The sequence below is a fragment of the Pongo pygmaeus genome, chromosome 15, assembly GCF_028885625.2.
Source record: "Pongo pygmaeus isolate AG05252 chromosome 15, NHGRI_mPonPyg2-v2.0_pri, whole genome shotgun sequence".
Lineage (NCBI taxonomy): Eukaryota > Metazoa > Chordata > Mammalia > Primates > Hominidae > Pongo > Pongo pygmaeus.
The window spans coordinates 79,499,611-79,523,898 of NC_072388.2; the positions used below are offsets into that span (position 1 = coordinate 79,499,611).

General features: G+C 36.2%; 1 protein-coding gene across 21 annotated transcripts in view; it reads right to left on the reverse strand.

Annotated features, from left to right (window-relative positions):
- Nucleotides 1-24,288, reverse strand: part of CEP128 (centrosomal protein 128) — a 465,504-nt gene that overhangs the window by 60,386 nt on the left and 380,830 nt on the right. For 17 of the 21 annotated variants that reach the window (XM_054449602.2, XM_054449600.2, XM_063651940.1 and 14 more), the window contains 2 exons: nucleotides 17,468-17,557; nucleotides 7,802-7,825 (listed from right to left, as the gene is read on the reverse strand). In XM_054449602.2, the coding sequence (XP_054305577.2) occupies nucleotides 7,802-7,825; nucleotides 17,468-17,557 (114 nt within the window). The remainder of the gene's footprint in view (nucleotides 1-7,801; nucleotides 7,826-17,467; nucleotides 17,558-24,288) is intronic. The other 4 variants (XM_054449611.2, XM_054449604.2, XM_054449605.2 and 1 more) reach the window with 1 other exon arrangement.

Below are 24,288 nucleotides of genomic sequence, written 5' to 3' on the forward strand. Positions count from 1 at the left end.
TTTGGTGAAATATGTCATTGATACAAAATTATAAGTAAAATATATACATACAGTTTAAAGAAAATGACAATCTGTGGTTTTAATTAGTGTCTCCCTGATTGCCAATGAGAAATGTCTTCTCACATGTTTCTTCTTCAATAGAGATGCTTGCTTATGCCCTTTGCCCTTCTTTTGTCCCTTTTAAAAGCTTGGATACCTTTTTCTAATTGCTTTTTAGGCAATAAGATTTGGACACAAATTGGTAGTCAGTTATATCTGCTACAAATATATCCTATGTGTGGCTTTTCTTTTCACTCTTTTTATGTCATATTTTTATTTGGTTTACAGAAGTTCTTAATTTTAACATGGTAACTTGAGTCACTTCTTTTATATGATCCATTATTCCAATGCCTTGTTTGCCTTTTTTTTCTCTTCAGAAATCTCCTTCAGTTCCAGGGTTATGAAAACATTCAACAATTTTTTTTTTGTTCTAAAAATCTTACGGTTTACCATTCACATTTTGGTTTTCTTTCTTTCTTTTTTTTTTTAAATTATACTTTAAGTTCTGGGATACACGTGCAGAATGTGCAGGTTTGTTACATAGGTATACACGTGCTGTGGTGGTTTGCTGCACCCACCAATCTGTCATCTAGGTTTTAAGCCCCACATGCATTAGATATTTGTCCTAATGCTCTCCCTCCCTTACCCCCAACTGACTGACATGCCCTGGTGTGTGATGTTCGCTCCCTGTGTCCATGTATTCTCATGTTCAACTCCCACTTATGAGTGAGAACAATACATTTTTGCATCTGATATGAGACAGAGGTTCAGTTTAATATTTTTAATACCATCTATGGAAAAGTTCATCCTTACTCCACTGATATGTGATGCCATTTGTGTCAAGCATCAAGTTTCCATATGTACGTATTTCCATTTCTGAGTTCTCTGTTTGATTACACTGGCCGACTTATATATTCCTTTGCCAAGACAACACCATTTTAATTTCCATAGCTTTAATACGTTTTGATATATGTTTAAGAAAACTCCCCTTACCTTGTTCTTCTTCAGAAGTTTCTTGGCTAGAGTGTCCTCTCTATAAAGCACCTGTAATTCTTTTTAAAGTTTTTTCTCTTATGTACTTTGAATTTTTTGTTACTTTGGCATTGGTATAGTTTTAATTACATTTTCTCAGTAATTGTTGCTTGGAGTTAGAAGTAAAATATCCTGTTTTTCATCAAAGAAATTGCTAAACTCTATATTTTTTTCATAATTTAACTATGAATTCCTTGGGCATTTTATATAAACAAAAACAGTATTTGCAAATATCAATTTTACTTCACTGGCTAGGACCTTCTGCACAGTGTCTAACAGAAGTTGTGGAATAGCACATCCTTTGTTCCTGGTCATAGAGGAGGACGTCAGCATTTCAGTACTAAGGTGATTTACCCATGGACTTTTTTCCATATGACCTTTATCAGATTAAGAAAGTTTCCCTTTATTCTTAGTTTAATAGAAGGTTTATGATGATAATGATGATGGTGGTGGAATCAATGCTTCTTATTCATTTATGGGGATGGCCTTTTCAAATTTTATTTCTCTCTAATCTGTCACTATGCTATAAATTACATTGATTAATTTTCTAATGTTAAACCAACTTGTTTAACTGAACTGAACTGCTGGAACAAACTCAACTTGTTCATGATGAATTATTCTTTTTAAACATTCCTAAATTTATTTTGCTAATCTTTTGTATATATTTTTGCATTCACGTTAATGACTAAGGGTCTAAATTCCCTTACTTATTCTTATGCTTGGTTTTAGCACAAACGCTATGCTGACTCAGGATATAAAATGGGCATGTTCCCTCTTTATCTAGTCTCTGGAAGAGTTTTGTAAAACTGAAATTATCTGCCCCTAGAACATTCGGTAGAACTTATGTATAAAATTATTTGGGCTTGGTAGCCCTTTTCTGATTAAATTTCAATTGACTAAAAATAGTTGATTAAAATTATTTATTTAAAATTTAGTCATACTATTTCTTCTTAGTTTTAGAAAACTATATTTTTCTAGGAATTTGTTTATTTATTCTAATTTATAATTAGAAAATTATTCAGAACACTTTGCTATGTGGTTAAATTCTCCAAGACCTGTAGCTATATCCTTTTTTTCAATCATAATGGACAAGGTTCCTTTTTATTATGATTCATTGGACAAACAACAGACTTGACTTTGTTAGCCCTATTGCATGTTTTTTCTATTTCATTAATTTTCAGTCTTTATTTTTCTCTTCTTTTGTTTTCTTTAGGTTTTACTCTTTTAATTTCCTTTTAATATCTTATGTTGGGTGATAAGCTCATTAATTTTTATCCCTTGATTTTTAACATGGCACTTAAGCCTTTACATTTCATCATAGATAACACTACTGCTATATCTCATACATTTTAACATATTAATATTTTAATCATTCAGTTCTATATATTTTAAAATTTACACTATATTTTTTGACCTGTGAATTGTTTAGAAGTTTGCTTTGTAATTTCTAAAAGCCTATGGTCTATATGGTTATTTTTTGGAATCTTAGAGCTAGATATGACTATGTCACAAAGTTCTGGTCCATGGATATGAACAGAAATGGTATGTGCAACTTCCAGTTTCCACTATTTTGTTTCCACTACAGGGGAGTTGCATGCCCTCCCGTTCTTGCATTTTTCTAGTTAGTATGCAAATATAATGGCAAGAGGTGGCATAAGCATTCGATAATGAGGACACAGCAACAACATATTGAGGATCATGGTGCAAAAGACAGAAGGAACAAAAAGACAGAAGGAATGTAGAGTTCTAACACCATGGGGACACTACCTGCCAATAGATAGCTTATGTTTGGATTAGCACATGAGATAAATTAATTTTTATGTTACTTAACCCACTATTATTTTGGATGTTTCTCCAACTTTAATACAAAGGTACGAGAATTGACATTATCATGGTATTAATGGAAATGAAAATAAAGACAGACTTAAAGGGTGATATGAAAAACTGAATTTATATCACCAAAGTGAATTGCCTTACAATCCCTTTCACTTCTTGAAAGGACCCTTACTGTAGTATGTATATTTTCTTTTCTTCCATGACCTCACACTTACTAAGTTTGCTAGTTCCCTTCTCTAAACAAGGGCATGCACTTTGCCTTTGCATGCACTCTGCCTTCTGGCACCTAACTGCCCCTACTCCTAATTTTCCAAGCACATTTCTAAGGTTGGATTCCCTCCAATGTGCACTTTCCCTCTTCCTGCTTGCAGTCTCTTACTACTCCACACCATCCTGCACATTGTCACTACATTTATAGACCCCATCCACCACACCACGATCCTTCATTAAAAGCCACCAATGGCACCCTATTGGTGTAATACTTGTGCTCCCACTTTCTACCTCCCAACCTTGTAATGCAGATGGCAGAAAATGTAAGGTGATCACGACACTCTTTCTGAAAGAGCAACCGGAAAAAAAATCCTTCCCAACAGAATGTTTCAGTAACTAGTACTGACTAGTATGAACTAACATTTGGGAAGGACCTATTTAGATCCTGATATAAAAGATCCCTGATGTAAAAGATATAAAACCTTGATATAAAAAAATCAAGTCTAAACTGCTTGGTTTGTATTTCAGAATGGCAGAATGACTCCTCTTACTCTCTCAAACTATTATCTATCTCTGTATACATTATCTCCTATGAACCGACAGGGGAAAAAAATGTAAAAAGGCTTTGAAATGGAACAAAAACTTACTAGGTATCTTCAGTGAAGACCTAGTTTTTGCCTAGCACACCTGTCTGGGCTTCCTGATTCTGTGGGATCTCTGTGCTCTTATTGTCTTTCAGTTATTTATAACTTTATGAGTTGCAGACAACTGATAACAAAAATGCAAATAATTTTTGTTCACAGACAATAAATTTTGTCTGGTAGGGTTCCATTGATTTTCCTTCCTCATTGTCGAAGAAGCCAATTCTGCCTTTATTTAAAATACATTTCAGCACTCTGTAGTGCCTATATATGTGTGGTTCTTTAAACACTCCTTTAAGTCATTTGTAACTTCTTGTTCATTCCCTCATTAATTAATGAGTTAAATAAACACATTTGTCACAAGTTAATTTTATATGTGTATGGGAGTCATGATTTTACCTTAAAAAATCCTTTTAACAAACCCTTTTGTTCATTACTGCCTTAGACTTTGATTACATCTCCAATATGAAAGGGCTTCTCTAGCTCTTTCTACCTCACTACTGATTCTTCATATTTCACAAATAAATTTAAGCTCCTCTTCACGTCCTCGAACTGCAAAATCTATCATTTTCACAATGAACCCAGATCACAGTGATGCAATGATGCCTCAATTCTCTTTACAATGTTCTTCTCTTCAAAATAGCTTCTGAAAATGCATTATCTTTTTCATTCATGGACTGTATTTTTTTGGTTTTTATCTTTCATCATTAATTCATTTAAATGAATATATCTTCTTTACTCAAATAGAGTACAAATTCCTTGAAGGCATTGATCACAATTTACTTTCCTTTTTTCTTCCTTGATGTCAAAAGAATGCCTCATATTGAGTCCAATAAATTTCCACTGCTGAGTCCCATCCTTGGCCCATGAGCTGGGGCTCTCAATCAAAGTTTTTTTCCCATGTAATCACTTAGCTTTATTTAGGGAATCAACCCATTCTATTTTGGTTCCATCCCAAGAAAATTTACATTAACATTTAGTGAAGATGGTTAGAGCTTCTGTGAAACACCAAATAGCATATAGTACTGACCAGGAATTCTAGGAAATAAAGAATACATTGCCGTGCTTCTGGGGAATTTCTCACAACTACTGGACTAATGCTATTTATTCCTGAGCACAGTCTTATGTGAGGTTGAGATACATGCAGTTTGACAGTCATTCTTTCATTCTACAAATGTTTATTGATTGTCTACTATATATCAAACATTTTTGACAGACCCTGGCAATGCATTTGCAAATAAAATGCAGTTTCTAATCCAAGGAGCTTACCTGCTATGAAAGAAAGAGAGGGAAAAGTTGAGGAAGACAGGGAAAAATGGGCATGTGACTGTGACCTAAGCAGATAGATAATTGGTGGCAAGCTAAGTCAAGTGTCTTATTATGATGAAAAGGTGATCTTCTTTTCAGGTATTATAACTACCGAACTGCTAAAATCAATCTACTGTAAATACTCCTAATGGAATGGTGAAATTCCAAACATTTGCAGATTGCAGATTGATAGCACCATGATATATGCTCTATAAGCAACATCTTCTGTACTGTTAATAACAACTCAACCAAATATGGACCAACAACATTTTTCTAAGTTTTAAGCACTGACTTGGGAGAGAATAATACATGATCTTGAGATAGCTTTCAGCATATTTGATTTTATGAACTATAAAGTACTTTATCAGTACTTTACCAAGTTCATTAAAATCCGTCCCTTAAAATGTCATATGTAATCAAAGGACTTCATAATATCTGATCATTAGCATTATTACTGAGCATTTTAATTTTTATGGTTTTATTTATAATCATTTGAAATTGAAACTATCAAAAAACTACTGCTGTTTAAAATCTAGTCCTTTCAATCAATTTTATTTTTCCCATGGTGATTTTTTATTTTTACCTTTATTCTTACGGGAACCTTTAGGTTAGGACATTTATGATTCTATTCCTCTGTACTTTGTTAATGAAGAGATTAGATAAAAACAATTAACAAATACAAATAGTCATTGTTGCTAATATAATTTTCACTTTTGCATAGTATATAGGTAGAATTCAAATGATTAAATAAGAAGTAACAAGCAATCATGGTAACAATAACATTTGTTTGGTCCTAAATATTTTCACATGTATTTTCTCTCTTAATTCTCAGAGCAACCTGATAAAATAATTTTAATCACAACCATTTTACAGATGTAGGAAACAAGAAAGAAGTCATTTGCTAAATGTTGCATAAGCGGCATTTTGTACACCAAATCCAGGTCTTCAAACTCAAAAATTATGTTTTTGTCCAGATTTTTAAAAAAATCATTTAATTCACAGGCCAGATTCTGTTGGCAAGATACTTTCTAAGCGTAAGTAAAATATATGTGGAAGAACACTAAACATTTTATTCATCAACAATGTCATCACACTGAAACTGAGAATAGTGTACTTTCTCAATGGCCCAGTTAAACCTCAGGAACAAGTTATTTATCCATAGGGTCTGGACACCGTCAATCAAAATCACCTGCTTGCATATTACTAAAATGTGGTCTGTAACCATCTTGCCTCTCTTCATACTCACAAATAAACATTTCATTTTTTATTAACCTTATTATCTAAAGAATTTTTTCCTGCTTGTTAAAAATATAAAAAGAAAAAAAAACACCATGACTAAGATACTTCTAATATTTTATGCATTTTCTTAGTCTTTTTAAATGTAAAATATGCACATTTAATATTTTTATCACTCTTTATATATCACTTTTTCATATATTAGCACGGCAATATTTACTTTTTTGAAAACCTGACTGTTTATGGCTGCATAGTATTTCATCAAATACGTGAAAAACAGAAAGGAATAAAATTAAAATCTATAATTCTTATGTAACTGATCACTGTTGTGAGTTTTGCTTACTCTCTTCTGTTCTTTTTTTATATGCCTATATGTCATCATTAAAGTACACACCATTTTATATCTTGAAATTTTTCCATTTAATATTATAAGCTTTTGCATAACCACTGTGGCATGTTGGGTGAAAATTCCATACTCTACAAAACCATAATTTTATTGACAATAAGTTGGTTTTCCTTTCCTTTTTTTTTTTGAGACACAGTCTTGCACTGTTGCACTGGAGTGCAGTGGCACGATCTCAGCTCACGGCAACCTCCGCCTCTTGGGTTCAAGCAATTCTCCTGCTTCAGCCTCCCTAGTAGCTGAGATTACAGGCTCTCACCACCACGCCCGGCTAATTTTTTTAATTTTTAGTAGAGACGGGGTTTTACCATGTTAGCCAGGATGGTCTCGATCTCGACCTCATGATCCACCCACCTCGGCCTCCCAAAGTGCTGGGATTACAGGCGTGAGCCACTGTGCCTGGCCAATTTTTGTATTTTTAGTAGAAACGGGGTTTTACCACGTTGGCCAGGCTGGTCTTGAACTCCTGACCTCAAATGATCCGCCTGCCTCGGCCTCCCAAAGTGCTGGGATTACGGGCGTGAGCCACCGCGCCTGGCCAAAAATAATTTTTCAGTGAATATTGTATGCATGTAGTCTTTACATCTATGAGCTTGAAAAATTATTTCTTAATAGTACATTCCTACAAGTAAGATTATTCAGAAAAAGCTGGCATGCTTTTATTATTCTTTTTGTGACACTGGTGAAAATAATGTTTATAAAAACAATGAATGTTAAAATCTTAGACTTGAAAGAATAAATAGCAACCTGACTTCATTTTCTTATCAACCAATCCTTTTAGTGATTGTGAAATACAGTTAAAACACCAAGTATTGACTATATTTAATATATTTTTCATAAATTAGTACATCTTGACATCAGAAGTACTGAGAGATGTGACCACTTAAGTATGCTCACATTTTTATTTAATTTTTTTTCATGTTAAAGTCTATATCCACATACCTTTCAGATACAGTTTAGCTTGTTTTCCCCTTTGACATCTTAGATGTAGTTTTAGAAATGATTTCTGAAACTGCTTCCTTTGGTGTGCTGTGAAATCCACATAAGGAGACAGCAGTAATTCGGATAAAAGGAGAAAGAAAATGCCCCAACTTACCGTTTCTAACGCAATTACACGGTCCTGCAAAGAAAGCATAATATACAATTATAAAACGAAGGCTGTTAATTGTTTCAAGTTTACTTAATTAAAAGTATTCTATTTGCCATCTATTATTAATAATTTATTTTAAAAATGGAAAAAATGAGAACTATTCAGAATGATCTCTGGAACAGAAAAATAGTCATCAAAGAATGACTGTATCTTTTTTCATCTCATTTAGTGTTAGGACTATAGGGTTTAAGAGTAAATGCTACAATTCTGGTACAGTTAATGAAAGGAATAGAACCTACCATTTTTGCAATGTTAAGATTATTTATAAGATGTAAAATGTTAGATTTAATTATATGAATCACAACTAGACAAGAGTAGTGATATAGACAAGGAATTAAGCACATATTCTAGCTCTTAATGAGGTATACAGCGAAAAATCTGGTCTCTACAACAAGGTGAAATTCAGACATATCTTCATCAATTAAAATAAATGAGTAAATCATTATTGAAAACAAGGCAGGAAAATAAAAGAGAAAGATACGGCACATGCAGCCAATCCTGAGCCCAGATAGGCCTTCATTGTCTACAGCATCTTAGAACGTTTATAGAAGGACTGGCTTTAAAAGGGGTCATTGATAACAATGCATCAAAAGCTAAATGATTAAGAAAATGTTTGTATTCTCAACTCCATAGTTGTATTCTCAAGTCTTTCCAGAGGCGACATCTATAAACAGGAAGTCTTTACCAAATAAAGACTGACTCTGAGACAAAGCAGAGTGTGAAGATCTAAGAAAATGAAAAACCATCCTTTTTAAGGTGGATCGAGGCCATTTGCCTTTGTTTACTCTTATTTTAAGAACTGGAGGAGGTCAGGTGCAATGGCTTACGCCTGTAATCCCAGCACTTTGGGAGGCTCAGATGGACAGATCACATGAGGCCAGGAGTTCGAGACCAGCCTGGCCAACCTGGAGAAACCCTGTCTCTACTAAAAATTAAAAAGTAGCCAGGTGCGGTGCCACATGCCCGTAATCCCACCTACTCAGGACGCTGAGACAGGAGAATCGCCTGAACCCAGGAGTCAGAGATTTCAGTGAACTGAGATCATGCCACTGCACTCCAGCCTGGGCAACAGAGCAAGACTACATCTCAAAAAAATAAAAATAAAATAAAAGAACTAGAGGAAATATGCGGAATCTGGATTTTTAAAAATAAAATTAATTAATCATATAAAGAAGCGTAAAGGTAAATACTGAGTGTCAACTTGACTGTATACACGGATGCAGGGTGTTCATCCTGGGTGTGTCACCAAAGGAGATTAGCATTTTAGTCAGTGGGCTGAGGAAGGCAGACCCACCGTTAATCTGGTGGGCACAATCTAATCAGCTGCCAGTGAATATAAAGCAGGCAGAGAAATGTGAAAGGGGAGACTGGCCTAGCCTTCCAGCCTACATCTTTCTCCCGTGCTGGATGCTTCCTGCCGTCGAACGAACACTGAACTCCACGTTCTTCAGTTTTGGGGCTTGGACTGGCTCTCTTTGCTCCTCAGCTTGCAGAGAGCCTATTGTGGGACCTTGTGATCGTGTAAGTTAATACTGAATAACTCCCCTTTATATATATCCTACTAATTCTGTCCCTCTAAGAGAACCCTGACTAATACAAGAAGTAAAGAGAGAAAAATGGTGCACAGAATGACTCAGCCCAGGTCTCTTGTGGTCCTGCAGGGACCCACATAGACCTATGACACTTAGAAACAGAATGAACTCAGCCCCTACTGGCATTTCTCAGTATCACATGAAATAGAGGGCTCACTTCTAAAGACTTCTGCAAACTAACTTCCAGCAATCAGACTGGGAAACAGTTGCACATTTCCACCCTGTAAACATTTGGCTATGTGGGCATGAGTTAAATGAATACATTATGCAAAATTAGCCCAAAGCAGACTGTTTCTAGCAATATAATCTGTTTAATTGCATTTTGTGGGCATACTTAAGAGGGCCTCACCCTTACTCTCATAATTTTCATAAAATAACTGCTATTTTGTTGGTGACTTGTATATTGTCACATTTGAGCACTTCATAATAAATGCGTATGATGCCTCAAGGGGGGCTTTGATCTATTGTTGCCAGGCATCTTATTCATTGTGCATCTGGGACAAAAACCATTCAGCAATACTTTAATATCCTTTGCAGATTGAACAGAACCTCATTAGATGCCTTATACAGACAGAAACAGCCTTTGGGCAGTATCATATTTATATGAACCATCTTGGAAGGCTGAAAATATTTACAGCCCTATTTGGGCCTTAAGTTTTCCCTATACCATGGGTTTGTGGGTTGCTATTAGTTAAGATTAACGTATTTTAAAAGCATACCTAGAACTGACTCGAAATAGGCGATTTCATATAATGTCAAAACAGAACAGAATTAAACTGTCTGTCCTAATTCATATCTTAGTGTTTAGCAGAGATAAACTGATAGCATTATAAGTTGTGTATGAGTATCTTCATTTTACCTAATTTTTTATTTTAAAGGAAATATGTGCCTAGTTTATGTGACTATTGACTCAAATGGTGAAGACAACTCCATTTTGTTGAAATATGAAGGTCTGTATATAGATATAGATATAGATATAGTTTTGTTTTGTTTTTGTTTTTTGTTTTCGTTTTCGTTTTTTTTGAGACAGAGTCTCGCTCTGTCACCCAGGCTGGAGTGCAGTGGCATGATCTCGACTCACTGCAAGCTCCGCCTCCCGGGTTCACGCCATTCTCCTGCCTCAGCTTCCCGAGTAGCTGGGACTACAGGTGCCCGCCACCATGCCCGGCTAATTTTTTTTATTTTTAGTAGAGATGGGGTTTCACCATGTTAGCCAGGATGGTCTCGATCTCCTGACCTCGTGATCCGCCCACCTCGGCCTCCCAAAGTGCAATAAATAAATATATTTGAATCCACTTTAGTTATGTTTGTTTGCCTATAACCTACTCTATTCCAAAATGGTACTGGGATAGCTTTCAATAAAAAAACTGTATGTCAAAAAACATGAGGAAATTAGAGAAATAGAAAATTTAGTTTATTAACCTGACTTTCAATAATTCAATATGCCAATCGACAATAGCTAATAAGATACCAGCCACTGTAGTCAATTACTGATTTTGTCTAAATTATAGTTTTCAGTCTCAATTGTAGGCTGTAAATAAAGAGAAATTACTAGTCTTTATGAACTTCTTATTTGATTTTAAAATTTAAGAAATGCATTTTGAAAACTTAAGTGGTTATGGTTGACGCTGTTTTTGGTAAACAAAGTTATAGTTATATATCTTTATATAAAAAATTATGCTACTGTGTATCATTATTCTCAATGGAAAATAAGCCAACAACAGTGTAGCTTTTCTTTTCTTTTTTTTTCTTTTTTTTTTTGGAGACAGGGTCTCCCTCTATCATTCAGGTTAGAGTGCAGTGTCACAATCAGAGCTTACTGAAGCCTATATCTTCCATGCTCAATTGATCCTCTCACCTCAGCCTCCCAAGTAGCTGGGAGTATAGGTGTGCACCACCACACCCAGCTAATTTTTTTTTTTTTACTTTTTGTAGAGATGGGATCTCACTATGTTACCCAGGGTGGTCTTGTACTCCTGGGCTCAAGCAATCCTCCTGCCCTCAAGCAATCCTCCTGCCTCGGCCTCCCCAGATGCTGGGATTACAGGCATGAACTACCACACCTGGGCCAATATTGTCAAAGCTTTGATGTGCTTCATGATTAAAAAAGAAAAAGCCAGTATATGTCCTAGAATGAACATATAATTACAACAAAATAAATTATATCTCCATAACCTCTCCCATTTTACCCAGAGCTGCCTTTGTAATTTTTTTCCCTTTTTCTTTAATCTATAATTTTCATTTAAACAGATTTAAGTTCAACCTGCAGGTTCATTACTCCACCCACCCCTCCAAACCACCAGTCCCTGAACCCCACTCTCAACACACTCCCAAGGCTTAAACCTGAAAAGAAAAGCATTGCTAGAACAATGAAAGGGTGTTAGGAGGTAGGAGAAGTAGACAGGGAAGACCACCCCCAGGAAGTAATGAAGATACTTCCATGCTATTTCAGATGGTTTTAAGAAATCAGTGGCTCTTATTTTTGTAGTAATAGACTTTGAGAGTCTAATAAAACTTGACATTCTCCCTAGGAAACTGTACATTATATGCAACACACATATGTAATTTTATATATACTTTTTGGAGTAATGCAGACTCTCTGAAGCCTACCCATGAGCCTCCAAGTCTTTTTTTTTTGAGATGGAGTCTCACTCTGTCGCCCAGGCTGGAGTGCAGTGGCACAATCTCGGCTCACTGCAACCTCCACCTCCTGGATTTAAGTGATTCTCCTGTCTCAGGCTCCCGAGGAGCTGGGACTACAAGGCGCGTGCCACCACACCCAGCTAATTTTTTTGTATTTTTAGTAGAGACAGGGTTTCACTGTGTTAGCCAAGATGGTCTTGATCTCCTGACCTCGTGATCTGCCTGCCTTGGCCTCCCAAAGTGCTGGGACTACAGGCGTGAGTCACTGCGCCCAGCCCAACTCTTTTTACTCCAAATAAAAACACCTAAAATAAGACATAAGAATATCATAAAAATAAATTATTGTATTACACTAAATGTATTTATTTCCTCTTTATGAAACATGTCTAGATAAATAACCTCGGTAACAAAGAAATAAACAATTATGACTATAACTAAGAGCTCTTATAGGGCAGAAGTAAAAACGTAAAATTCTAAGTGGGAGTGAAGGGTTAAACAAAAAACAAAGGAAAATTTTTCTTCAAATACTTGGAAGAAAAGAGTTTTCTGGGAAAAAGCCTGTTTTGTTGCTACTGTTTATATGTGATTGGATAGTCCCTTTTCTATTATTCCTTAGTTCTAAGAAAGGGAAAGTTTATGAAACACCTAAATTGACATAAATATTTTTAAAAATGTTTACTCTTAATGACTGTACATGTAGTCACTGCATAGACACTGAATTACAATGGAGGGGTGCTAATAGCTGTTCTTACCAATAAGTGAATATTACACTTTCTAAGTAAAAAGAATGTGGCTAGACATCATGTTTTAATTTGTTCTGGGTTTGACAGATCAGGTAAGGAGAAGCCATATGATACAGGCTTCCCTCAATATACAAATTATTTTGGGGGAAGCCTAAAGCACATATACTATAAAAAGATGTATTTTAACTTTTGAGGTTAATGAGGTTTTGAAACTGCCTTTGCAAAATTATAACTGAGGAAATTATGACAGTGACAGACGTTAAACCTAACCGACTCTATCTTGCTTCTTTCTAACCCTTAAGCTGTCCTTGTTAATTCCTGAGTGTAGGCTGAACTAACGTTGGGAAGGAATTCAGTTCATGGTTTGACTCTGAAACAAAATTGATAACCGCCCTTTCCCGAAAAGACCTGCTTCTTGCCTGGGGTCCAGTCTGCCTTTGCAGGACTAACAAATTAGCTACAAGATTAGAAATTTAGGGCAGGCGCAGTGGCTCACGCCTGTAATTCCAGCACTTTGGGAGGCTGAGGTGGGTGGATCACCTGAGGTCTGGAGTCTGAGACCAGCCTGGCTAACATGGCGAAACCCTGTCCCTACTAAAACTACGCAAATTAGTTGGGCATGGTGGCATGCACCTGTAATCCCAGCTACTAGTGAGGCTGAGGCGGGAGAATCGCTTGAACCCAGGAGGTGGAGGTTGCAGTGAGCCAAGATCACACCATTGCACTCCAGCCTGGGCAACAGGAGTGAAACTCCGTCTCAAAAAAAAAAAAAAAAAAAAGAAAAGAAAAGAAAAAAGAAATTACAATTTAGGGGTCATGCAGCCTCTGGCTTCCAGAGTCTGAACCTCCCCAAATTGCTCCTGGGGATAACATCATTATTGCAAAACCTAAGATCAGTGCTTGAGATAGTTTGCAGACCCTGCACTGGATGGATCAGCTGACACCACCCACACCAGTAATCTGGCTCAACAAGTTCTGCCATCCCACCCAAAAACAGAAGACGTTAAGATAACCTAACTTTAACCCCTTATGATTCCATCTCCAACCTGACCAATCTGCACTCTCCACTTCCCAAGTTTTTAAGCAGGGGCTTGCCAAATTACCTTTAAAAACTCTGGTCCCCGAATGCTTGGGGAGACTGATTTGAGTAATAAAACTCCAGTCTCCTGCACAGTCGGCTCTGCGTGAATTACTCTTTCGCCATTGCAATTCCCCTGTCTTGATAAATAGGCTCTATCTAAACAGCTGGCAAGGTGAACCCATTGGGTGGATACAGTTTGTAACTAGCCTTAAGCTGTATATATTCATTTGCTACCACAATGAAGTGTACTTTAGAATTCAGGAATGGACCAAGGCAAATTCATTAGTATCACTGGAGATGAGCAAATATTTGTAGGCTGTTAGGAAATGAGCATTAAATGGATCATTTGTTATCAGAATATCTAATCATTAAAAGTTTATTTGATTCAGCTGAGCTAATCAGCCACATCGATTCATCCATCACATCTCAGAGATGAATTAGAAACTTATAGGTCTAAATAATAAGAATTCTTCTGCCTCTGGTGAGTACAGTTGAAAGGTGTAGTGACTTTATTTTATCATAATAATGCAGCATTTTCCAAGAATGCTTTAAATATATCATTAGCATATGAAAAAGCATAACACTGGCATAAAAACGTAACAAGAGTCTTCTATCTTTTCCACATCTTAGAAGCTTGAAGAGTATAGAATAATTCTGGCAACTTCTCTGGGACTTAGGGACCATGATGGACATAAACTTTTCAAAAAGAAAAACCCACACTGAGGACTCCCTACCATCACTATTGTAAAATACAAAGCCTGTCTTCTGGAAGAAAAATCCACTCAGCTTCACCCAAAGAGACCACTGCCTGGCGTTCTTCCTTCCAATGTCAACTCTGTTTAATCCACACTCACATTTTACCTGCTACTTCCTAAATAAACCCTATAGAATGAAATACAAATATATATATATTTTCTCCTCAGCATTTCCCCATGACAATCCATTACATTTTAAAAATTTGTCAGTCATTTAAAATAATTAAAAGAGCTAGAAGTCATTTTATTTGAAATTATTTGAATACATTTAAAATAGTATTCTTTGCCAAACTTTAAGAAAATGAAAAGGGAAAGACTTTGATTAATCATCACACACAAAAGGTCAGCATTTCATACACTGATTTAAAATAAATTAAAACAAAATTGAGATAAAAATCACTATCTCAGTGTAGCAACATCAAAAAAAGCTTTAAAATATAGCATAAGTTGGCTTTGAATATACCAAATGCATCTGTGATTTATATATAAAATTGTATGCTATCTATTAAAAGTCAGTGAAAGAAGTTAGTCTATACATCAAATACTCCAGGATGGGTGGCATTGGAGCAGCTTGCACTGGTTTCCCAATCATCCTGTGTTCACTGTAACCATCATTAGATACCTGTAGTCAATTTCTGTTAATTCATTTCACTGGCTGCTTATGTGCCTTTTCAAACAACCTACTTCAGCATCTAAAATAACACATATTGAAGAAAACAAAACAGCGAGGCTTAAAGATTTTGTCTGAAAAGTTGTCAAGAAAAAAAAAAAAACCAACATTTTGACTTAGGAAGAAAAGCCAATTTAAAGTGATACGTCATGTTCTAGCCTACAGGGAAGCCCAGTAATGGTCCTTGTTGCCTGATTTTCAACCTGGGTGTGAGAAATCTCTGATAGAACCAGAAGCAGAAACAATCACAGGATTTAAAAACAGACTCAAGGTGGGTGATCCACATTTCCAATATGTTCTGTCATTTACTACTATTGCCTTGACAGAGACCTGAGGGCAGCCAGTTGTTCTTCTGTAGCTTTCTTCTGCTGTGTTCTCTGGTGAGTGTTTTAGTTTGTGGTTTTATTATGAGGAGATTACTGACCATTATACTTCAGTTTTGACATTGTTCAGGAAAGGCTGCGGTTGTATTTATATTGAAGTGGGGTATGTGTATGGGTTTGTGGGGTGAAAAATACAAGTGGGGAAAAGAAAGAAGATGAAGAGAAAGATACAGAAATCGGGGTCTATTGGTTTGTTGGGACAGATTTCAGACCGGAAAATACAGCCTGAGAGGCAAGGTAGGGTTTTATTTAAAATCTCTATACATACTTCTAGTTAGCTGTATGAAACTGACACCAAAAATTCTGAGACTACCCTTTAAATTTCAAATCACAAAGCAAAGCTATGAGCTTTCTTTTCCTTATTTTCCTTTAAAATAATCATTTCAAGATTCTTCCTTTAAAGCACAACGTAATGTGGTACATAGGTGTGTGCTACAGAATATCACTACAGACAAAATGAAGGGCAAGAGACAGAATTATCGTTCTCCAGGGACTGTCAAATTCTCCAGTGAAACTCCTCGTAACAGGTAACAAAGGTGAGTGACATCTGGACTGGAGAACAACTAAAGATTATTTGCAGATAAAATAAAAACTATGATGGTGGCTAGGGGCAATGCAAAGGACAACCAGTGCAATTTCAGATGCTGACTGTCCCCACAAAGAGATGGAGAAAGAGGAATTGAGGAGTACCAGGAGAAGGCCAACAACTCAGAAACCAGCACACCATGTATTTTTCAAGGATTTACATTAAAAAAAAAAGTACATGCCAGTTGTGAGGTTAGTCATATATCAATGGAATATGCCCTGAACTCCTATGCAATCATATACAAGAATGATTATGGCATAATTTACGAGCAGGCTTGTGTCATGCAGAACTTGTGGAAAATAAGAGGGTATGCTTTCATTTTCAGGTACACAAAGGGTTGTGTATCTGACTGCCACTGAATATAGCTGGTCTAATGAGACTCCCTGAGGCTGACATCTCCTTTGTTTCCCCGAAGGGCACATATCTCCTAGGCTTCTAGGTGAAAAAGTTTACAGAGAAACCCATATAACCACAGAATCCTTCCTCCCACGCTGTGTTCTCCTGAGTCTTCAAATTACAGCACTGGATTGTTGACTATCATGCATGTCACACAGCTGAGTCATTAAATGCTACAAGTAAATAGTCCACCTTTGGAATTAATGACTTACCTTTGGGCAATTCCAGTAATCCACATCATAATTTACATGCAGAGTCATTTACAGGAACTAATGCACAAGGAACATTGTAATGGAGACTCTTTCTTGCCCGTCACTCCCATATTCTTTGTGTGCTTCTGTGTTCAGTTACCTCTCAGCATTCTACACTAGAGGGGCTGCTGATGAGGATGATCAACATCGAAGCAGAAAGTCTTAAACTAATACAATAGCTGAGATGGGGTAGCTTTTTCTTGCTTCTTAATTCAGTTTGACTGAGATTAAAACTATTATTAATCTCCATTTCCCAACACACACGCACAGGTAAGAAGGAAAATGTAGTTAAAGAATTTAAAGTAACCAGATTATCTGCCCTCTGATTATCATTGGTGCACTCTTCTTTCTAAGAACGTGGGAAAAAAAAAAACAACAACTAAGTTTTTAGCTGCACTTCTGGGAAGCATACATGAAGGCTGACTTATCCTATATGCACTAAAATAAAGCAGATGTATGTTAACTATTCAGTCCCAAATATCCTAAATATTCCTACCTATGAAATACTTAACTGCTTTTTCTTCAAATTGAGCTTCACTCTGATTTCTCATTGCAGTCTGACTAGCATCTTCCCAAGGTGGAAGTTTAAACAGTAGCTTCGGCTGTTTGAGAGAGATGTGAGTTATGAAAAAGAGTTGGAAAGCTCTATTATCTTAAAGTAATTGAAAATATTATAAATAGTAATAGCTATAAAAACAGCACTAATTTGACTATAATAATTTCAAACAAATTTCTAAATTTCTGCATTTAGAGAAAATAATATGATGTAGTACTTTTAAAATGGTCCCCAAATAATTCCTTACCCAAATTAAAGTCACAAATTTTAGGGACATTATTACTTTAAATCTAAAACATTTTACTTTTCAGGACTATAAATAAAGAGTAGTGATTTAGCCCAAAGCGTCCTCAACTGTATTGCTTTCAAAATCATCCCTGGAAGTAAGTGATCGTAAATTCCAAAGTCTATGAAATGAAGGAATAAATTGGATGAGAGTTTGTTAATAGCCTCACCTGGGCAGTTTTCACTGGTAATGACAGCTATCTCAGCATTCACAACCTTACCTGTGGATAATGGAATGCTGATACAGTGTGGTTGTAGGAGTTCAGAAAAGTCTGATTACTCAAAATTATACTTTCTTTCCATTTACCAAATTATTTCAAATTCTACCAACAGAAATTTATTCTTTGAGGAAGAACTCAAAAAATTATTCTTATTAGACTCTCCCTATGCCAGTTAACAGTTAAACTAGTTCATTCTAAAGCAGGGGTAAGCACAGTCCAGGCAGGCACCTGTTTTTATAGGCCCATGAACTGAAAGTGGTCTTTACATGTTTATTTGGTTGAAAACAATCAAAGCAAGAATAATACTGCATAACATAAAAATACTCTAGACAGGTTGGTCAGCTTACATCCCTACGAAAAGGTAACATTTGAGCTGAAACCTAAAAGAAGGAAATGAGCCAGCCACTGAAAGAGCTAAAGGAAAAGTATTACCGAGAAGCAGATGCAGAGATCCTGGGATAGGAATGGGTTTCCTTAATTTTAAGAACAAAAGGGACACTGGTAAGTGTTATGGCTATTAATGAAAACATCCCTTTATATTACTAGTACCATAAAAATCAAAACTATTTATTGTAAGTTTAATTGCCAAAACTGCATTGGGTACTTTTAACATATGTTCTTTTTATTTATTTATTTATTTGAGATGAAGTCTTGCTCTGTTGCCCAGGCTGGAATTCAGTGGCACAATCTTGGCTCACTGTAACCTCTGCCTCCTGGGTTCAAGCGATTCCCCTGCCTCAGCCTCCTTAGTAGCTGGGACTACAGATGCGCGTCACCACGCCCGGCTAATTTTTTGTGTTTTAGTAGAGATGAGGTTTTACCATGTTGGCCAGGATGGTCTTGATCTCCTGACCTGGGGATCCGCTCGCCTCGGCCTCCCGAAGTGCTGGGATTACAGGCGTGAGTCACCGTGCCCGGCCCATATGTTCTTATTTTTAATGTTCACGAAAACTTCCAGTAGGAGGATATCATTAATTTCACTCATTTAAAGTCAGGAACATAGACTTCAAACACATTAAGTGTGTTGAAGTCCACGTTGTGATTAAATGTGGGGGTTGGGGGAGGCTGGTCTGTAATCCAGCTCCATCTGACTCAAAACAGTCTATACTAACCTCAAAAACAAATTAAAAATCATGAGTGTGCGTGTGTGTGTGTGTATTTTTTCTACTTAACAGCCCAGCAAATGGAAGTAATGGAAATATCATATGCATACAGTGAGGTTTTATGAGCAAATAGACAATAAATTCTTTTTTTTATTAGCATCAGGGCGACTTTGGGGTTTTGCATGGTAGAGGTTAGGGGATGCACTGGGTAACTGCCCTGGAGTCTCTTCCTTAAAGTATGCCAAAACAGACTTCCAGAACCTCAATTTTAACAGACATTAGGTAACAGTGTAATAAAACATACTATATCAATAAAATTTAATGCCCAAATAAAAAAAATTATTTGTATACATTTTTATATTTATTTCACTAGATAATAAAGGGGCTATTATATTGTTGCCATATGCCTTTTCTAAGTAAGTTGCAACTCCTTACTTATTCTGGGTCTGACATCAGGGCAGCTGAAGCACATGCAGCCAATACCACTGGGGAAACAGCACAAGAAAGGATTGAGGAAAGCAAAGACCTAAACTTAATTAGCTGTAATATTGTGCAGCTAAATCACACCTATATTGTGCTGGTCCCCTAGATTTTTTTGGATCTGGACCGCAGGGGTTAGATTCATCACTGAGACCATATCTGGCCTCTGTGCTTCAATCCCTGTTTCAGTCGTGACCAATTTATTAGTTATTTTCTCACAGTGAAATAAGAACTAGGGATTTCTATTACAACCAGAATGTAGTAAAGGCATGGAATCTCTTATAGGTACTATTTTCTATTTTACTTTATGGGCAAATACAGAAATATTGCTAACAGACATTACATGTTATTTATTAACATGCTAATAAGCCTTCACACATTTAAAAGTAAACATTAAACTTCTAACAAATTAAATCTAGAATAGTACGTGTAATGCAGAGACTCTGGAAAAGGAATGCACTTTAGAATCAATTTTTAAAAAGTAAAATAATAATCAACTGATTATAATAAAAGTAAAAAGTATAAGAGGAGATGCTTATTAGTCATTTTTCCAGCTCATTTTAGTTTTATCACTTTTTGCACAATTTAAAATTTATGGAAACGTTCTAATGTTGCCTTTAATTTTTTTGCCAGAATATTTTGAACTTGGTTGAAAACTGAAATTGATGAAGAAGGGAAAAAAGTGGAAGAAATTGAAAGAAAAAGAGGCCGGGATCCTAAACAAATCAGAACAAAAAAAAGAAAGGTGAAGAGATTCTGTTTTTCATTGCTCTTGAATTAAGTATAGTAGTATAGAAGCCAAGAAAGTTCAAAAACAAGTACTAGTTCTCTCACTTACCGGCTGAGGAAGTTGAGTCTCAGTGACATTATCCATACAATTAGAATAGTAGCTACGTACCTTGGAGGATTGTTGCGAGTAATAATTTACATAGATTTAGCAGTTTTACCACAGTGTATGACACAAAGAATTGCTTGGTTTCATGTGTGACTTTTTCCCTCTCCTTTGACACACAGACCATCACCCTTTGGGCTGATTTAGCACAATCCTGACGGGAGTTAGCAAGTGCTAAATAAGTATTTGTTAGTAGACTGAAGCATAAAATAAGTCAGTATTCAAGATCCCAGCCTGGGGAAATCCTCTGCAGTGTTTCTGTATATTCTGGAAAATCAGCTAGAGATTGGGCGGGGAGATGGCCTTAGAAGTGAGAACTACAGTTTCTTTTAATCATGTATTATTAGTACTTAGGATCTCAGAGATTTGTTTCATGAGTCAATGGAAATGTGTTTCAACCAGAAAGGTATTACTGCTGAGCATTTATTTCCAAATCTGTTGCACGCTATAGTCATTACTCAGAATATTGCTTTTCACAGTTCTCATTGTTATCCAGAGATAGACGATAAAATGGATTAACATGGATATTTGCCCAAAGTTTGCGGTCTGTCTAGGGATGTGCTGTGAGAGGTATAAGCAATGTACTGTAAAATATTATGGGGAATGATCTTGAAGTGATCACTTATATTCTGCAACACAAATGAGATTGCCCCTAATTACAGGGTGCCCACTGACTCGAGACTGGCAAAAACTCCCAGATAAACTTAAGACTGAAACATCATAATGTGTTGAGATTTGAAAAAAACAAAAACAAAAAAAACACAAGAAAACATACACTGCTATCTACATAAGCCCCAATGCCCATGGAGCCCAGAGCTCAGACTCTTGACAGTTGGACCAACGTATGTTTTCTGGAAGTGCTGCTTTTCCCAAAGTCAACTGTAAAGGGGAGAGTGTATGAAGATGAGTCAAATCATCTTCCCCCTGGTGGGAGGAATTTACCAATTCTGTAAAACACACCCAGGTCACTTTTTTTTTTTTTTTTTTTGACGGAGTCTTGCTCTATTGGCCAGGCTAGAGTGCAATGGTGCGATCTCAGCTCACTGCAACCTCTGCCTCTCAGGTTCAAGCGATTCTCCTGGCTCAGCCTCCCGAGTAGCTGGGATTACAGGTGTGGGCTACCACGCCTGACTAATTTTTTGTATTTTTTTTTCTTTTTTAGTAGAGATGGGGTTTCACCATGTTGGTCAGGCTGGTCTCAAACTCCTGACCTCAGATGATCCACCCACCTAGGCCTCTCAAAGTGCTGGGATTACAGGCACGAGCCACCTCGCCCAGCCTTTTTTACTACTAACTTTTTAAATAAACTTTCTGTCGCAGAGAAATATTTGGGCTTTTGAGCTCAAAGACTATGCTTTGATTTTGCATTTTAACAATGTTTCCAAATGATGTGTGTTTTTTAGAAGCTTTTTTAGAAGCTTGATTCAAGGAGACTGCTGAGTCTTGAAGACTTGTGCTTTTCATCCCATTGGATAAACAGAATCAGGCACGTTTTTATATTTCTTTTATTCTCAAACAAAAATGACCTAGTCAATCAACTTTGATATATTCAGACACAAGAATACTTCTTTCGTAGGGTATTCTATTTTCAAGTTTTATACTGTCATAAATTTGGGATTAATATTAAGTTGCAAATTTCAGGTAAAACAGAGTGACAAGGTTTAATGATCACACAATTTCAGTGGAATCCTTTTTACTGAGAGTGGGTCCCTGCTCTCATGAAGTCTCCTGATGTAGTAAATTGAAGGGTGTAAACCTAATTGGCCGAGAACCTGTTTGACCCCAATGCAGACTGCTAATGCGTTCTTTCTGGTGGAACTTTGTACCAAATTTAAGGTTGGTAAGCCTGTTCACCTTTTGAGAAAATAGAGATTTTAATGAGCTGTTAAGTTACTTCTGCCTGAAAGTGGCAAAGGGTGGCCCAACCTTCCATCCCCACAATACTGTATTTTGTTCTGTTTATGCCATTGCTTAGAACAATTATTTTTAAATCACATTTCAGAAGAAGACATAGAGATACGTAGTTACTTGCCTAAGCTTTGAGGAATGCACCTTGAGAAGAATACGTGGGTATGCATTACATTTTGGTTTCCAGAATAATAAAAATTCTGTCATAACTCTCACGAGTCATCTTAGGGATGAGTAGAGACTGTATAACTTTCTAGTTTAATGAAACCTTAAACAGTTAATCCTAATTTATCAATTTATTCAAATTGAAATTTCTAAAAATGTACTTTAGTATATCCCAAGAAAATGGGAATTTCTGGGGAAATGAATTGCTTCAGTTCTTTCTGAGATCCAGTGAGAGAGCAGAGCGTTCCCTGTCACCCTCATCGTTCTAAAGCAATTCCGAGGGAACTCTAAAACGGACTCGCAGCTGCCCCACCCTGCATTTCCACCTGCAGTCTCTAAAAGTACTGGTTATGGGCATTCTACAGTCTGGCAGAAAAGACTGACAGCAAAACCACAGAAATTATCAAGCTGGTCGATCAATAGCCCAGTTTCTCACATGGTTTCCTTACCAGGAGTATTAGCCATCTACTGGGTACTGAGAGGTTCATGTACTATCTTGCCAGCTTCTGGGAGGGTAATTTATTTGCTAATGACAGTCGCATTCTTTGGTGGCTTTTCCTGCCCAGTTTATCTCCAACAGTTGTGCCTGACAACTCTACACTGGCATTCTTTATATTATAATACCCTAATATTAATATTTATTAGGCTTGTTCCAAAAGAACCAAGAAGGTATATTCTATTTTTTTCCTCGAAACACTGTGTTGCCATAGGCTACTCCATAAGTAGCTGAAATAAATAATGGCTGGGGAAAAGATTATCTTCTTCTTACTGCTCATTTCAAATGTTTTTGCCTAAGCACTATTGAGGTGACAAAAACAAAATCTAACACCTGTCCCTCCACCGCTAAAACAGTACTAAAAAGAAAATCGAACCCATCAAGTGGGAGATTCCAGACTATTCTTCAAAGCCAACTAATAGAGAAATTAAATATGATTATGGGTCATCTGAAAAACAGCATGGCACTAATGATATTTAATATCCTTCAGTCAGAGCTTCTGGAATGTCTCAGAAAAATCAGTCACTTAAATATATATATTCAAGATTGTACATATTTTTATATATTTTATTATAGATTTATATAATACAATATTATATATAAATCTGTAATTAAAATCTATTATATATTATATGAAATATTCATATACATGTATATATACAAAATCTGTAAACCCATTGTTAGAAATTAAGTAAAGCATTCAGTTCATTTCTAATAAAATTTCTAATAATACCAAATAATGTGTCCAAAAATACTTGTGACAACATTTAGATTACAGGTCCTACAACTAAAATGTTTCCTTTCTCCTCCTAAAATAATGAGATTGATATTCACATGTATCCCAATAATCAATTTAATTATTGCCACATCATGACTTTTTTTTCGATTTTTCATTATATTTAGCAGCTGGCCAAAGACATACTACTACTTTCTTCAGCATAATCTGATGAAAATATGAATTTAAATTTCAGAGTTGACCATGGCAGGGGGAAGGTAAGAGAAATGGCAAGGGTAGAAGGTGGAGGAAGAGGGAAGGAGAAGCCCGATGGGGGCAGAGACCTTCTCTGACTTGTTTATTGCTTTATCCCTAAGCATGCAGCATCATGTCTGACACATAGTAGGTGTAAACAGTCACTGTGTGGAATTAATATTTATTGCGACCTGTCAGGCACCAAAGTTTTCACATTTCTTATGGTAGCTAATCCTCTCAAGAGTCCTATGAAATCA